Source organism: Populus nigra, chromosome 1 (genome assembly GCF_951802175.1).
Source record: "Populus nigra chromosome 1, ddPopNigr1.1, whole genome shotgun sequence".
In the NCBI taxonomy this organism is placed as follows: Eukaryota; Viridiplantae; Streptophyta; class Magnoliopsida; order Malpighiales; family Salicaceae; genus Populus; species Populus nigra.
Genome location: NC_084852.1, coordinates 11,749,019 through 11,766,758, shown reverse-complemented (window position 1 = coordinate 11,766,758; position 17,740 = coordinate 11,749,019). Strand labels below are relative to the sequence as shown.

Genomic DNA, 17,740 nt, shown 5'->3' with positions numbered 1-17,740 from the left:
GATGTACCTCTAAACAGGACACTGTGGACCCATCCCAACAAAACTTATGATCTCTCTAAAAGAAGTCTTTAAACGTGTTTGAGAATAACTGCTCTATTACAAGTCTGAACCCTCTTAATTTCCAGGTCATTCTCTTTCAAGGGATAACAAACAGAAGCCCATTTGACCTTAGCCCTCAAGTGGAAGAGAGAACATTCTTTCCAAAGAAAAGCATCCAAAATACCCTCAATCCTTTTAATAATAAAGCAAAGAAGAATACATATGGAAGACCAATAAACATAAAGCTTTAAAAAATCGATGCAATTTAAAAAATATATATTAAATTAATGTTAGAAATAATGTAATTATCCTATGTTAACACTACACACATGTGCATGTCACATGTTTTGAGTATGGAAATCTTAGTTTAACTATCAAAAAGATCTTATTAAATCTCTAATTTTATTTAGAGATGGAGTACTAACACCCAATAATGTATGGAAAGACTTATTTATGCTTTGACCACTAGTTAAAAGAGATTTATACAATTTATCTTATTGTGAAATTTAAATTTGATTTACTTGGAAATATGAATTTTTGATGGTACAATTCCTAAATTAGTGTTTTTAGATGAAGGATAAAATTTATCCTTCATTCAATGCTTTTGTTAATTTTTTTTAATTAATCATTATTTTCTTATATCCACTTAATATCAATAATTCTTTTTATTTTTTTCTCTTTTTCTACTAGCAATTTACTTTTAATTTATTTACCAATACATTAAAAGTAACAATGATTTTCACTATTATATATTGTTCGTAGAGACACAAAACACTAATTATTTAGTGGCTTTTTTTGTTATTTCTATGACTATCATGGTTGTTCGCCACAAATTTGTTTATTTTGATCCTAAAATTTATTTTAGTTATGTGTTTTGGTCCCTGACACAATTGGTATAAAGAGGGGAACATAAATTGAAAAGAGAAGAGGTAGGAGTGAAAAGTAAGTAGTGTGATATTATCAACCACATTTGCAGAGAAAAAAAAAGATATCTAAGAGGTCGCCTCGATAAGATAAAGTTGTTTAACATCCATAAAAATACTTTCATGGTAAGAGGATGAAGTTCAAAACCAAGATCTATTTTCATTTTAAGATTTTGATTTCATTTTTGAGTTACTTAAGGTGGATTGAGATATGTTTGAGAGTTGAAAACATGTTCATAGGTATTGTGGAGATGAACATGGAGTTGTTTTTTTTGCAAATAGTGAAAAAAAATATGTTTTGAAAACATTTAAGTGGTTGCCCTTGATTTTACGAGAACAATCTAATAGTTGAAGAAAACACAAGGGAGTTACACGTCTTTCACTGTTTTTTTTTCAAATAAGCGTTTAGGTCTATATATGTGTTTAATAATGTGGTGCATAATGTTTTTTAATTGAAAACATATTAAAATGATATTTTTTCATATTTTTTCTATATAAACATATAAAAACAATTGAAAAATATATAAAAAATATTAATTTAATAATTTTCAAGCATAAAACAACTTAAAAAACAACTCCATCTATAAAAACAAACACTCATTGAGCTTAGCCTAGGCACATCTAGTTAAAGACACTAGGTTAGATTTTCTTTCTTTTTAATAGATTTAGTTTTTAATTATTTTTTCTAAAAGCTTCTTTTTCTTTGTGACTAAAGTTTTTGCGAGATTCTATAATTAATTGATACGCTTTATTTTTTTTATATAAATTTATGACATTATATTTTCTGTGTTTGTAATTATGTTGATTTTTCACACATCTCAAAATATATTATCAAATATACATATGATAGTTTTTTATTTTTTTTTATTGAAGAGTGTTAAGGACATGTAAAAAATAATAAAATTATAGATGGATGATAATAATGATTTTTTTTAATTTTTAAAAATTATCAATTTATGATGTATGATTTTAAAAATCTTTATATAATAGATCATTGGAATTTAAATATGTACTAAAATTTATTTTCAAAAACATTTTCTTTGCTACAAATAGTCTAAATTTACATTGATTTTTTAATAGTATTTTATTTTTTGATTATTTGTCAATTATATATGTTTGAAATTTATTTTGTTCTTATTAAAAATTACATATGGAAATTTAAAATAAATTATTCTTATAATTTACTATTTATTTACTTTTTTACACGTATCCATATATTTCAAAATTAATTTTAATTGAACTTATTTAAACATTTGTTTTGGTACACAACAAGTTTGATCCTTGAATTAGTAAATATCTTAAGAAATTAAGAAAATAATGTTTACATTAAAAAAAATCTACTATTACTATATTATATTATATAACGTGGTTTTATTGTTCAAAGAATAGTGTTATTATATTTTAAAAATTAATGAAAAGCAAAACCTTTTTATTATTGAACTATTATCAATTTATTTTTGCAAAAAATACGTTATGGTCATTAAATCTTTTGAAAATCTCGTTTGACTCTTTTTAGGTGTTTCCATCCCTATATTTTTTGAAAATTATAGTTTTTATCCCTATAATTTTAAATGTTTACATTTAAATTCTAAATTTTATTTTTTTACGTTTCAGTCCCTATTAGTTACATGAAAATGAGAAAATCATTGAAAAATAGGAGGAAAGAAAAACTTTGGACTTTTCACATTTCAAACATAAAAAATTACTGATGTAGTAGGTAGTATGATATTCACCCATGCTAAAAAAGTATATTATAATCTGAATTTTTTTATTTAATTTGTTTATTTTATTTTCAAACTGATTAGAAAGTGTTTTGAAATTAAAAATAAAGTTATTAATGTTTATACTTTATAAGATGACTTTTTAAGATTAAAATAGGTTGAAAATTAGTTTTTGAGGGTTTCACTTGAAAACTTTAATATCTGAATTTTTTTTCTAATAAATAACACATTATTCATTCAATTTGTTTTTTTAGAAACTTCAACATATGATAACAAAACCCAAGTATGTGGGTTTGTCCTTCTACTCGACACACCTGTTTTTTTTAAATAACCAATCGATTTCTTTTTTTTAGAATACAATTATTTTAAATAAAATTATTAAATATTTTTTTTTATTTTTTATCTATTTATAACATAGTTTTTCAAATAAGATTAGAAGTTTTGATGATAATATTGATAATTATTTTATGAATAATTATATATGAACTGATTTTATGAATTTGATTATAAATACTTAATAAGATTAAAAGTTGTATTTTATTATTTTTTAATTATTTAATTTTATAAAATTAATTACTTTTTTTAAAAATTTGCTTAAAAATCATGAAGTCGTAATTGTTTTTATTTTTCTTACTAAAAATAGTTTTTGAAATCATGATATGTTTTTATTTTTTTAAAAAGTTCTTATAATAAAAAAATTGTTTTCATTAAAATAATAATAATAAAAAATTAAGAAAGAGAATTTTGATTAACAATTAAATTTTTTTATCTTTAATTAAAATTATTAAAAAAATTTATGAATATTTATTTTAATCATCTTTACTTTTTAATTAAAAACCTATACTACTAATTAAAATATATGTTTTATTAAAGTTAAAAAAGTAAGAAAATGAAAATTTGGGGTAAAAAGGTACATTTTTCTTGGGTTGTTTTTATAAATATTTATTTTAATTATAATAAAAATAAATAAAAATAAATTTCAAAAAATATTGCGGGGCATACATACACAGACCAGTAATATCTATTCGTGTAATAACTTATCCTCATTTTTTAACCTCATCCCTTTAAAATAAATGCAACACAACAGTCACCAAAAAAAAACAAAATCTAAAAATTTGAAATCCAAATCCGCGCTCATTGCAATCAAATCTTCACCGTCAATAATCAAATCCCATCTCTCTCCCTCCGGCTTCCTCACAGAACAGAATATTCGCAGTCTTCTCTTAATTTTTATAACTCATCAGTGAATTTCTTGATTATTAATTAATGGCGTCGATTCATTAAGGAGGAGGAGGAGGAGAAGAAGAAGGAGAAGGAGAAAATGACGACTACGATAGAGAAGCTGTTTCTTCAGATCTTTGAAAGGAAGTTATCGATTTTCGAACAAGTCAAGCACCAAGCCGATCTCTTCGATCACCGCCTCGCCTCCAAATGTGTTCTTGATGGAACTACCCCTCCTCCCTGGCTCCTCTCCCCGTCTCTCTCCTCCCTTCCAAATGGTAATTTCACTCTCACGGAATCGGCTTACGGGATACTAGGGTTTAAATTTCTGTTTTAATTCCAATTTTTATGAATGTTTTCCATATTAGGGTTTTCGGGGTTTTCAATTATAGTGGAGATAGTTCTGTGGCTGTTAATTAAAGTCAAATTAATTTATGGACAACTTTTGGTTTACACATGATAGTTGGATTAGAGTTTTCAAAGAGTAATCTTTTTTTTCTATGGACTAATGGAATGGAATGGTGCCTAGGTTATAGATATATATTTTTTAAAATGTTTTTTCCTTGTAAATTTCATAAATGAGTTGCTTGTGGTTTATATCGTTTCTCAATTATCTGCAAACTGCTGTGTTATTACAGAAAATAAAGAGGATCTCATATCAGGACTCTTGCTGCCGCGTCCTCACCCTGCAAACCCTTATTCCACTAGTTCCTACTCAGTACAGCCTGTTATTACTACCAATATCAGTGACCTGCCAAGTGGTTTACACACAGAACTTGGCCTTGTCAACAAAAGATTCGATTCAGGTGATAGACTGTCTGTTTTGTCACAGTTACCTGTTATTGATGGCGTTCAATGTAACTTAAATGGAGTTCCTGAGCTGGAATTTAATGATGCGTCTCCACAAGATTGTAGAGATGCAAGAATGCCAGACATTGTACCTGATCACAGCCAATCATTGGCGAGGATTCATAGATCCAAATCAAGGCAAAAGGCTCTGGAGCTTCGCAATAGCGTGAAAACGGGTAAAACCTGTCCACGAGCTGAAAATAATGTTGGTTCTTGTACTAGTCGATTTAGAGGGTCTGGGGTTACTTCTCTACAGTTTGACCATGTTGATCAGTCAGAGTCGCTCAAACTTGTCAAGGCAAGTAATAAAAGTTGCGTCGGAGAAGAGGTGAAAGCAGGTGAATGCATGGTAAAGGAAAACTCTAGTGATGTTTACCATGACAGAAGTACAAGATCTAGAAGTTCTAGACTCAGAGCCAGCTATGTAAGTTCTAGACTTAAAGCCAGCTATGTGAATGAGTCCGGGAATGTGTGCGCCTCTACTTGCCTTGCCAAAGAAGATGATCCTAGAGAGTCTATTTCAAAACGACAGCGTAACCAAGTTGATTTGACAGAACTTGTTTCTGTTGTTGGTCATGCAAGTTCTGAAGCACAAATGGAAAATGAAGACAATCACAGGGGCAATGAAATGGCTAGCGTCATGTACTCTGTTGGAGTTCCAAGATGTACGAGTTCAAGCCCTCAACCCAACTCTACAAGGAAGCCTCTGGACATGAATAATTCTTCCTATATCGACAACAAAGACAGCAGGATTAGAGAGTCTATTGATGATCCATCACTGCAGCCCAATTGTGTCAATGAGATATCAGAAATGGCCAAACCTTCATCTGTTATCTCCAATGACAGTTATGGAAGGGTGAAAGCAAAAGTAAGTGATAACTGGAGCAAGGAAAAGGGAAGCGGCCTTTATTTTGGGAGAATAACAAGATCTAGAAGTTCCAGCCAACGAGCTAACTTTGTGAATGAATCTTTGAAGCTGGACGGCTCTTGCGGTAAAGCTGAGGAAGAACCAAGGCAGCTTTCCAACCCTGTTGATGACTTTAGGGAATTGGTTAAACCTTTCAACATCACTGATGAAAGTTGTGGAGTGAATGAAAAAATGTTGAACTACCAGAACAGTGAAGAGAGAACTGATTCTTATTATGGAAAAATAACAAGATCCAGAAATTCCAATCAGCAACTTGGAGTTGATGGGCTTCCAATACTGGATACTTCATCTAATATAGCAAAGGATAATGATGGTTCACTCTCACAGTCCTTCGGCAGATCATCACAACCTCATCAAACATTGAATCAGGTTAGAGAAGAAGGTGTTGACCTCCAGGAAGTGTTGGGTACTCAAGCAAATGCCCTGCCCTGTATTGAAAGAAAGGACATGGTTGACCTGGGTATATGTGACGCAGTTGTTGCAGAAACTGATATAGATTCTGATGGGATAGTTGAAGCTTGTTCTGTTACTTCCAGGTCTAACTCAGATGGTCCCAGTCGTGGAATGGAAGTTCCAGTCTCAAGGCCAGCCACTGACTGTGTTATGCTAGTGAAGCCCAAGCAACTTGATTTTGATGATGTGGAAGACTGCGGTTGGAATGAAATTGGTGATCCTGCATCAGAGAACAAACAACAGTCTCTATCATCAGAGAGACGGGCTTCTACCTTGTTGCATTCAACAATTATATTGGATAAAGTATCTGTTAACTCCCAAGAAAAGCCCATCCTGTCCGTTGAGATGCCGTTGCTTGAGGACCAGGCAGTTTTTAGTAAAGAAGATAAACCTTGGAATGATTCATCTGAAGCTTTTGTTAATGAGACTGCTCTTTTTGTTGATGAAAATACCAACTCTGTGCATAAGAAAATTAATTCAGCCATTTCTGAAAACCAGAATGGAGATTGCTACGTCATGGGTTCATGGCCTCAGCATAAGAGGAGAAAGATAGCGGGTCAACTGACTAATTCCTTTTATGCTTCTTCATGTTTGATGAGAAAGCCGTTTCAGCCTATTGTTACGGATCATGTAAATGGAAATATTAATACTATGGAAGATTCAGATACTGTCCAAATATCAAAAGGGTTTTATATGTCTCATATGGGGGATGACATGCAACCAAATGCTATCAAGAGCTCAGTTGAAGACATTCATCAGAACTCAGGGCCCCATATGGCATGGCCTGAATTCTCATCACCAAAACTGCAAGTTGAAAAGGTATTCCTTTTTGCACTGCGGAGCTTTTTAATTTGTCTTCGATGAAATCTGGAATATGGTTCCCCTCTTTCATGAAAATTTTTCTTATTAAAAAATGGATAATGAACCGCTAGTCTGCTGTTTCATTTTCAGTCTAGATGATAAGTAAGTTACAAGTAGATGACTTAATATCTATCCACATGCCGTGGAATGTGATTATATTGGCATATCTGTCCACTAATTTTCAGCTTGTGCAGTTGCTGGCAACATATTAGCCTATGCATATGTTCAAATAATTAAACTGCAAACAAAACCAATTAATGGCCCACAGATGCCAGATCAAATTTAATAAAAAGCTTGTAATGTCAACATCCTACACAATCGTGCTGCCAGATACTTGGATGCATTTGCCCTCTCCCTCTTCACACAAACCCTGTACTTTCTCTCAACAAATCAGTGGAATAGTTCTGGGTGATCATTAACCCTTTATTTGACCAAAAAAGCGTGACATTTTAGAGGAACTGAATCGAAATACTTAGTAATATTTTTACAACTAACTTGTGCTGCTGAGAGATTGTGCAAAAATTGATACATATAATAGGTTTTAAGCTTGAATGGAATTTGATTGTGGTGGATTTGTTTTTCTGGTTGTGTTAAGGACTCTGATGCAGGGCATATGGTTAATTGTTGTCTGACAGGTTGAACCTGGCTTGGAAGGAAGGAGCGGAAGTGCAAATAAATGTGGAGCACGCTCACCATCAGGTTTGACAAAATTATCCACTGGAGTTTCTCAAGCTAGTTCATTGGAAAAAGTTCCAGTGGAAAACCCTACTATTGTGATCTTCGATGAAACAAGGCAGCACACTGCAGAAAAGAACCAGGTTTCACTGCAACTTGAAGATAGATTTGAACTGGGAAGTTCTGAACTTTTGACTTGTACTGAAACAGTCATGCAGGAAAATAGATTTCATGTAGGAAGGAATGGGAAATCACTGTCTAATTCAGTTAGGTCTCCACATAGTCAATCAATGGATTTGATTGGTACCGATCAAAGTATGCCTGTATATGAGTGGTTTGGTATGGAAACTGAGGAAATTGACTTTGAGAAATTGGATCTTTCAGATAATGCACTAGAAAGTGCAATTGCTGTGGAGCGGCTTTGCAAATCTGTTTGCCTTGAAACACCTTTGTCCCATTTTGCTACTGCATATAACAAACATAAAACACTAAATTTATATCAGTCTGTCCCAAATGGAGTGTTAGAAGCGATGGAGCTGAGCACCACCGTTAACACAAACAGTAACACTGGCAAGGAACTTGAGGCCAGTTTGAAGTGTTTCAATGACAAAGTCAACGACACCTTGCATGGGAGGCTGCATTCTGACTCCCCAGCTTTTTCTAATGCTCCATCCACGTGGGAAATCAGAAAACCTTTAATGTCTCCAGTTGGGAAGCTCTGGGAAGGAATCACATCGAGGTCTGGTAGTTCAGAGAAGAGAGTGAGCTCAATTCCAGATCTTCCCTGCATCAGTGAAGAAAATGAGAACGTCATTGAGGTACCTGAAACATTTAAGGATGTTGTTGGTTCAGAACAGATGATCAGCTCAGTCAAAAGAGGGTTGCTTGCTGATATTACAAATAATCCTGATCCTCCAATATCAGTTTATGATTCTGAGATAGTCAGTGATAGATACAGTCTTGCTTCTGTGAGCACAGAGTGTAGCTACACTGGCACTTGTAGAAGGGACAAATTGAACCATGGAAACCAGAAGGGCAACAGAAGAAAATATGACATTAAGGCAAAGGAGAATCAGAACCTAGTGGGTGTAAATGGTGTCAAAAGAGCCAGCGAATCTCACCATAACAGATTGAGTAAGCCAATCTTATCTGGAAAAACCAGTCTGAGAAAAGGAGGTCTGAGTCTTGCGGAGACCAAGTCTAAACTTAACAATATTGTGTCAAACATTACTTCTTTTATTCCACTTGTGCAACAAAAACAAGCAGCCGCAGTTGTTACAGGTATCATCTAAATCTTTTTTTTCTTTTGTCCTGTCTGTTCCCATCAATTGATTATTTATTAAAAATACTACTTTTTTCCCCTTCCTTCCATAAAGGCCTACCATAAAAGATAAATTCAGCATTTTGTGAATCTTTGAATATGCTTTGGTATTACCATATGCTTAAAGCACAGTGTCGCATTACAAGGTTTAGACCCACAGTTTGATTTTTTCATGGTTATGAAAAGATTACTTAATGCGCAATTGGCAGTGTGGCCCTATAAGAACAATCCTTCACCATTCTGAAGTCTCAGTTTTCAGCTCAAAATCCTTCAATGGGATGAGTACATTTGATCATTTTGCATTCATATGTAGTTGAATCTGAAGAATTGGTCAAGGCATGTTCAATTATAAGTTTGCTGAGCCTTGAATCCAATATGGCTGTATTTTTCTCCTGACACACACATGGATTGCTGTTTGTTCAGACTTCAGCTTGCTTTTGTTGTTGCTCTGTAACTATTTAACATGTTATTGGTTCAGATTGCGCATACTGAAATATTACTGGCAATATGGATCGAGCTATAAACTATGATTATTAACACCTGTTGTCATGGTTTATAAAAAATGAAAATGCTTGATGAGCTGCCTCATTTTATGTAGCTGATTTTATATACTTGGTCATTTTAGGTTAAGTTCTTGCATTTGATTGTAATATCACAGCAATCCCATGCTATTATTTGGAAATGGTTTCCCCTTTCTTCAGTGGTTCCATTTCTCTGTAAAACTTCAGTGTCTATTCAGTTTTCTTAGGATGGTAAACATGCCTAATAAGAGGCGTACTACGATCATGTTACTTATTCATTGAACAAATAGTGTATGTTTGTTACAGCATCCCAACATCTTCTCTGTTTCAGTCCATAATTGATTTTCAAATACTGGTGCTTCCATATAGGGAAAAGAGATGTTAAAGTGAAGGCCCTGGAGGCTGCTGAGGTTGCAAAGCGTCTTGCAGAAAAGAAAGAAAATGAAAGAAAGATGAGGAAGGAAGCCTTGAAACTTGAGCGAGCAAAGATGGAGGAACAAAACTTGAGGCAGTGGGAGCTAGAGAAGGAAAAGAAAGACCAAGAACATAAGAGAAAAGAGGCAGATATGGCAGCAAAGAAAAGACAGAGGGAAGAAGAAGAAAAAAAAGAGAGGGAAAGGAAAAGAAAGCGTGTTGAGGAAGCAAGGAGGCAGCAGCAGAAGCAGCAGCTAGTGCACGAGGAAAAGTTACGTGCTGAGAAAGAAGAGAGAGAAAAAAAACACCGAGCTGCAGTATGATCTCTTATGCTTTAATGCAATTCACAATTTCTGTTAGCTGCCAGTATTATGAATGTTATTAATTTTGAAAATGAATTTAGGATGAAAGAGCATTCGAGAACAAGAAATCTAAGGACAAATCAGGAAAGCATGTTAAGATGGAAAAAGAAAAGGGAGACAACAATCTTCAGAAGGTGCCAGAGAGTAAACCTGTGACTTCTGTGGTTTCAACAATTGACGATGAAAAATCAGAGTTGGGTGATTGTGGCGATAATTCAAAAGTACTTGTTCTTAACATCATTTTTACTTAAATTTTAGCCATAATGCCTTGAAGTTCATGTTTTCAAAAATAAAGTCAAAGTTGCATATAATTCCAATTGGAACATAGGCAACAAGCAAATCGTTGTCCCTTTCTCACCAGAAGGAAGAAGTTTTCTGTTTTCTAATTTCAATTAATGGTGAGTGCTTTTGCTCTCATATTTATTGTTTTCTGCCTTGTTGAAGTTGGTGCTATCAAGAAGGATTCTTAAAATTGATGGTTTCACTGAACTTCACGTGCATAGAACGTTCCTTGCAAATGGAGCATTGGCATGACTACTGTTGCCATTTTTATAATGGATCATTGCATGGGAGATTGGATGAAACAACAATAAAAGACTCTTTTCCTCACTACTAGCCAACTTGTAGAAAGTTATCTCATAAAAAATAGTTCTGTTTATGTTCTTCGTGTGGTGTACTCCTGCTCAGACTTCCTGTGTTGTTGTAGGAAATGACTGTCTTTTCCAAGGCAGCTGAGAATGGCAACTTAATGTCTAACATAAGCCAAGAACAGGCATATGAGATTTCTCCATACAAAGGTTCGGATGATGAAGATGAAGATGACGAGGATGATGAGACAGAGAATAATAAATTTATTCCATCATGGGCCAGGTATGCAATTCAATTTTGTTATCTTGATAGAAATCCCTTTAATGAAATTAGGCTTTTAATTCACATAGAACACTATATGCTTGCACATGCAGCAGTGCTGTTTCTTGCCTATCGGTCTTTCTGCTCTGGGAACCACTGCAATAGATGAGATGACAATAGCCATTGTCCTTTGATATTATACTTATTGTTAAATAATATCCAATTTTGTCTTTTGAGACTACAATGTTTCTCAATGCGTTAATGAAACATTCACAAGCTTATTCTTGCTTTCTGCAGTAAAAATCATTTAGCTTTGATTGCTTCTTCCCAGCAAAGCATAGACCCACGAACCATTTTCACCCCAGACAGCTTTCCCGATAAATCTGAAGGTATATTCAGATAGTATGGTATCTTCAACTCTGATATTTGTTTCTGAACTAAACTGTATTGCTACTTTGTAGTTCTTTTGCCCAGAAAACTTCAGCAAAAACAGCGGGCACACCAATGAAGTTTGACAGCATTGTATTTCTTAGGTCCTTCGGCCATAACTTCAAACCCTTGTCCAGTAAAAGGTTTGCTTTCTTTTTTCCCTCTGGAAGATAGAAAGACTGTATTAGCTTTGATGCGTTGGCATTGCATATTGCTGTGAACATCCCCAGGCATATCTTATGACAGTGACCTTCAATCCTTCATTGTGGCAGTTTACTGTAACAATTCACCACCCTTTGTTTAGCTTTCCACCTCAACTGCTCAATCTCAAACATTTTTAGAAAAAGAAAGCGTCCCAGTCTCAAACTTGGCTGGCTCAATTATTTGGATCCATTGCCTTAATAATATTGAAACATTCTTAGCTGTTGTGACTACATAAAAAGTTTTAGTCTACTTTCGTTTCTTTTCTTGCATTACTTGTATCCAATCCTTCCCCATTAGTGCCTCGATAGGCCCATGTTAAATATGGCAAACCGAGAACCATCTGCTTCCCCTTATTTTCCTTAATGGTTGCCATTCCACCTTCAAATAGATGCACTTATTTCTCATCTAATCCTTTCTTGTGTTTTCAAAGTTCAGTCTTCGGATACACTTAAACAAACGTGTATATTTTTATAATAACATTCTCATCTAATCCTTTCTTATGTTTTCAAAGTCTTCAGTCTTCGCATCCACTTAAACAGACATGTATGTTTTTATACGTAACATTCTCATCTTACTCACTTCATAGACGTAATTCTTCAGTTAGCACTTATTATCAACAATAAATTTGATCTAATTCCAACAAGGATTTAACAGTCACATCACTTTAGTAAGACTTCTTAATTTCAACTTTGGTACTAAAAGTAATGCTGTTAATCTCCTGTTTGAAAATAGTAGTAAGGGAACTAGAGAACAATGCTGAGCATGCCCAATTGCACTAAAGACATGCTTTGATGCAAAGTGCACCTTTGATGGAATTTGTCATATCAGAGATCATTTATCAGAAGCCATCCCCAAGCAAAATTTATTGTAATGAGATTTACATTGCATAATTCTTGACCTTGCCTAAAATTTTGGTCACAAAAATCAAATTTACTTAATCTAAACTTTGGTGGGTAATGTAATGTGTTTTACCATTTATTTTTAATTATCATGAAAAACTGAAAAGTAATTTCGTTTCTGCTCTTCTGTGTCAGGTTTTGATGAAGACTTCATTCGTAATTCATGGGTAGGTGAATTCGTAGCACACATAAGTAGCTTAGAATCTTAGGTTTGCTATCATGTTAACACTTTTATCATGTCTCGATTAGCAAAGCGAGCACGCATAACAAACCATCTCGTTGTGTTGATGGACCTCTGGTTGTCCAGTAAGCCGTCAAAGCGGACAAAAGCTTCATGTTCATCGACATGAAGTTGCAAAAACAGGGCATTATTGTTAAGTTTTCATTTTCTAACCGAGGATTTAGAGGAGTCTTAAACTGTTCAACGTCCTGCCGCTGTCATTTCCAGGTGCAAGCGGAAGGTTAAGTGATAAAACCTAGACTAGACCAAGAACCTATTGTAATGCTGTCAACCTAGACTAGACCAAGAACCTATTGTAATGCTGTCTTTCAACTGAGAACAAGTGTAGCTCTAATATTGTTACCTTTAATTTCAATGTTCTTAAAATCCTGTATGTTTCACAGTATTGTCAAGTGTGTTTAATTTTGTCCTCAGTGGACTATATTGAGGCCATGCTTACTTAAGTAATAGAGTAAAAACATGATTTCTTTATTAATACTCCATGTTTTCTTAGACCATCTTTTGTTCTTACTGCAGTCTCTGTACAGCATTCAACCCAGAAAGTTTTAACTTCGCAAGGCAAAATTTCTTGAGTAGTTCAAAGAAAGAAACTAGTTGTTCATTGATTTCTATGTCGTTCCCACGATTTGCTTTTTATCCATATGATGATCTCTTTTGTTGCTTTTGCTCTTGATTTGAAACCCAACGGCTAGCTTGTGATTAACCTTGACCAATGGTTGCGCTTAGTGCTGTCATTTCCCAATCTTCCATGTGCATATATGATGAGTCTGCAACAGAAAATTAGAGATAAATTTTGACAGGGACGCAATAAAAGTACTGGTTCAAGAAAAATTCCGGACCCATCAAACAGTTTTTTATTTTTAACAAAAACAAGCTGTTATATGCATGGTCAATAGGAAAATCCATCAAGTCCTAACTTATGATTAAAGTTTGTCTAAAACTATCTGGTTCAACCAGATAAAAGCAAACATGAAAAGTTTCAATTATTGCGTCAGTAAATTTATGTGGCTCAAACACAAATATTTTTTAATCAAGAAGTGAAAAACATCTCTTAATGACAATTTAAATCCCAGTAAGATTTTGTGAGAAAAGGTTTCATCACAATTTTTTTTTGTAACGTGGATGTCCGGATCAGTTTGCGTATACCTTGATTAATCTTACGGGTCCTAAAGTTAATGATCATGTAAGCCTCCAATGACTTTGAGAGGACTTGAATTTGTGATCATTGAAAAACAAACTCAAAACTTGACCAATTGAACTACCCTTTATATTATCATTCTTTATTACATGCATGGTCAATAGGAAAATCCATCGAGTCCTGACTTATTTCTTTATTAGTTTCAGCTTCCCTACTTCTAACACTAATTGTCTTTATTGAACATAATTTTTAATTGTTTTTTTTTTAAAAAAAAACCACTAACTAATGACAAAACAGATGACCACAAAGCCAAAAGAGAACAACTCAATAAAATCTCAATCCTTTTCCCAGCTCCAAGGATGTGCCTAAACAACAACAAAAGAAAAACAGGAGCTCAACAAAAGATGTGATTTCAGCGAAGAGGCTATTGGATCAAATTTATGGCTATTTCTCAAATTAATTGGAGTGGAAATTGTTTTATTGTTGATATGACTTTCAGCGATCCATGTATAATATGATCTCATTATGCTGTTCATGAATCTAGCTAATTTACAGAGTGTAGACAACGTGCATAAAGTTCTTGATTTTGAAAGGTTTGAATTATGATAACCTCTCTCTCTATTAAGTTGGTGACTAGAAGAATCAAGCTCAATTCTTGCACTTGGGCCGAGTGTTTTTTCAGAAATAAAAGGGATTTTTTAGTTGCTGAAGAATGCTTGATTTTATTATATACCACTTTGCAAATATCTTAGGAGTGCTCTCTCATTAGAATTCTGCACACATGATTTCAGTGATTAGTAATCTTTACATGCCATAAAGACTTCGGTATGAACCGGTGATTAGTTCTCCTTCATCAGAATTCAGCACTACCTGTTATGGTTTCAGTGATCTATGAACATCTATTACCTTCCATACTAATTAGAATTAAAAAAAGCCACTAGATTTTCTCAATAACAAAACAAATAAAAAAATAAAACAAACCCAAAAGACACTTATTACCCAAAGAAAATTTCAAACATGTATGGTATAAAAAACACCCATAAATTTTCTATAGAAAAAAAATCAAAGGACAAAACTTTCAAAAAAAAAAAAAAGCAATGCAGACTAGATCTGTAATTAACAAACCTTAATTTTAAATGGGTTTCTCTCCTTTTTTTTTCTTTTAAAAACAAAAAACCAACACAACAAGACCAAATCAATAGTGTTTTTGTTTTTGTTTTTTTTTTTCTGTGTTATGCAATAAAAAAGTTAGAGATTAAGATAGTGGTGACTGTGAAAAAAAACAAATATAATAGAGACCGAAGAAATATAAATTGTCAATTTTATGCTTATTATTTCACCTCGCTCTACAACTTTCTCTTCTTCATCTCAAATTGTTGTGTCTTATTTCTTCTTCTTTTTTTCTTTCTCCCTTTTTACCTCTTAGCTCAAACAATCTTTATCCACTCAGCTCAAAACTCTCTCTCTCTCTCTCTCTCTCTCTCTCTCTCTCTCTCTCTTGACATTTCTCTCTATTTCAAGTTCTTTTTTGCCACCTCTTATTCCTTCTATTTATAGATGTCAATTTTATCTCTTATTTAAACAACCTTATATGTTATTTCTTATCAAAAGATATTGATTATTAAGAACGTTTTAGTTTAGAGCTTTTCCATAGTTTAAGGTTATAATTTGAAGGCTTGAGAAATCTTAGAGCTATACATTGCATCAAGATTGGAGATATCCATAAATTTTAATCCCGTCATGACTATTATTAATATTATTAGGTATCGGTAAGTAGATAGATAACAAGCAGCAAACAAGAAATGGATTATATAGTACTTGGAATCTGATGTAACCTAAGAAAATGATGTCATTACTCGAAATGTCTAGTCAAGTGAGGAACCTTAAATGAAAAATGAGTACGAATTATATAAATTTAAGGTAATTTTCATATACCAATACTCGTGGGTCGTAGTTGTATTTGAAAAAAGATTTTTTACTCTTTTTTATTGAGCTATCTCACTCAATTGTATGATGAAGTGCTATAGTGTAACTAAGACAAACGCCCTTTTTTTCCTTTAAATATTATACAATTAAGGAAGCTAAATTTTTTTTCTTTTTAGTTTCATTCTCTTATATTATGATGTTATGGTTTAAATTTTTATAATTTATTTTGATTTGTGTGCTCTATCATATTCATAATGACATGAAACATTTTGACTTTAAGTTAAAGGTCAATATTACAAGATATAAATTTTATTTATAGTTTTAAAAAATAAAACAATAAGAACTAAAACTAACACTAAAAAAAGCAATTTTGGTTTTCTTTGCTATTCATGGATTTTCTTTAAAGAACCTTTTTAAAGAATTTCTTCCATTAATTTCTTATGGTCCAAGATAATTTCTTTCAATTCAAACCGAGTTTTGTAAGTTTTCATTAAAGCAATTTGCTTCAGGTTGATTAAATCCTATGTAAGATCATCATAGGTTGTTGTCCAAATTTAATTTGTAAGGCTTTCATTAAAGAAATCTAATCGGTAATAATTCATGTGTCCACCATCTCTTGAAACCAAGCAATTGGCTTACCTTTTACATGAGAAATTGCTATGATTAATCAATGTTGAGGAGGGGCGTGTTTATAGATACTAAGAAGGGGTGTTATGATAGTTAAGAAATTGTGTTGCCTTGTAAACCTAAACAACATAATTATCCCCATTAAAACAAGGAAAATTTTGTTTCATCACCCTAAGTTGGATTTGCTGATCGCTTTGGTTTTTAGTTTCATATCTATGGTGGCTATTGAAAAACATAGTGAGGGTATTTGGAGGAGACTTTATGGGTCATTTACCTTGTACCTTGACTATTTAGTCTACCTTGTTTGGGATGTTCTGTAATTGATGAATAAAATCCTTTAAAACTCTCTATTATGTCTATTATTATTGTTTTTGTTCTTTTTTTTATTGTTTCATGATACTGTAACTTCCACTAATTGAGAAACTTGAGTTTTCTCTATTATACCCTGCTAAGAAAAGTTGATTCTGATACCAAGTTGTAAGAAACCAATTATAACTTTCCTGTGAGAATGTAAAAGTCAAGTAAAGTAATGAAAAGGAATTTTGTACATTCTAAAATTTATTGAATTGGGGACTTAATTACAAAGCAAGAAAATAACTAAATTAAAATAAGAATTGGAGATATATGGGCGGATTTGAGGTAACCTGGGTCTTCTAATCTAGAACAACTTGTCTAAAACATTCTTTAATACTAAATGCTTCTACCTTTTTCAATTTAAAATGGAAATAACTAGGATTTAAAGTTTGAATAGGCTTTAAACTAAAATTTAAAAGATCTTGAATTGGTTTATCTAAGTCTTCAAAACTATTCTCTAAAACATTGTCATTTTCCTCCACTAATTGCCTAGTACCAAAACACTATCGTTTTCCCATAAGTTTGCAATTCAAAATATAGTTGTTGCTTTATAATTAATTGATAAGTCCACGTGTTAGTCATGCAACATCTATTTACATCTTCATCATCCATATATCTTTAGTTTTTTTCAAATGTCATCTCAACCGTTATCACTTATCTTTGTGTCTTGTTCTTTTATCAACTCCTAAACCTTTTTTTTATGTGTAGAAAATATCATTTAAGGTTTATCCTTTAAATGATATTTTTAAATTTTGTTATTACTTTATTGTGTTCAGATGGATTTT

At 32.7% G+C, this 17,740-nt stretch overlaps 1 protein-coding gene across 2 annotated transcripts; it reads left to right on the top strand.

The window, feature by feature from the left end:
* Window positions 1–3,768: 3,768 nt before the first annotated feature.
* Window positions 3,769–13,654, top strand: LOC133678443 (uncharacterized). Of its 2 annotated transcripts, XM_062100747.1 has the most exons (10): window positions 3,769–4,182; window positions 4,543–6,953; window positions 7,631–8,951; window positions 9,882–10,243; window positions 10,330–10,509; window positions 10,995–11,158; window positions 11,435–11,526; window positions 11,599–11,709; window positions 12,805–12,836; window positions 13,427–13,654. In XM_062100747.1, the coding sequence occupies exons 1-8, from the start codon at window positions 4,005–4,007 to the stop codon at window positions 11,643–11,645; spliced, it is 4,755 nt and encodes a 1,584-aa protein (XP_061956731.1). In that variant the 5' UTR covers window positions 3,769–4,004; the 3' UTR covers window positions 11,646–11,709; window positions 12,805–12,836; window positions 13,427–13,654. The 2 variants fall into 2 exon arrangements, with proteins under 2 accessions (XP_061956731.1, XP_061956724.1); XM_062100740.1 differs by lacking the exon at window positions 13,427–13,654 and having other exon boundaries at window positions 12,805–13,385.
* The last annotated feature ends 4,086 nt before the right edge of the window (window positions 13,655–17,740 follow it).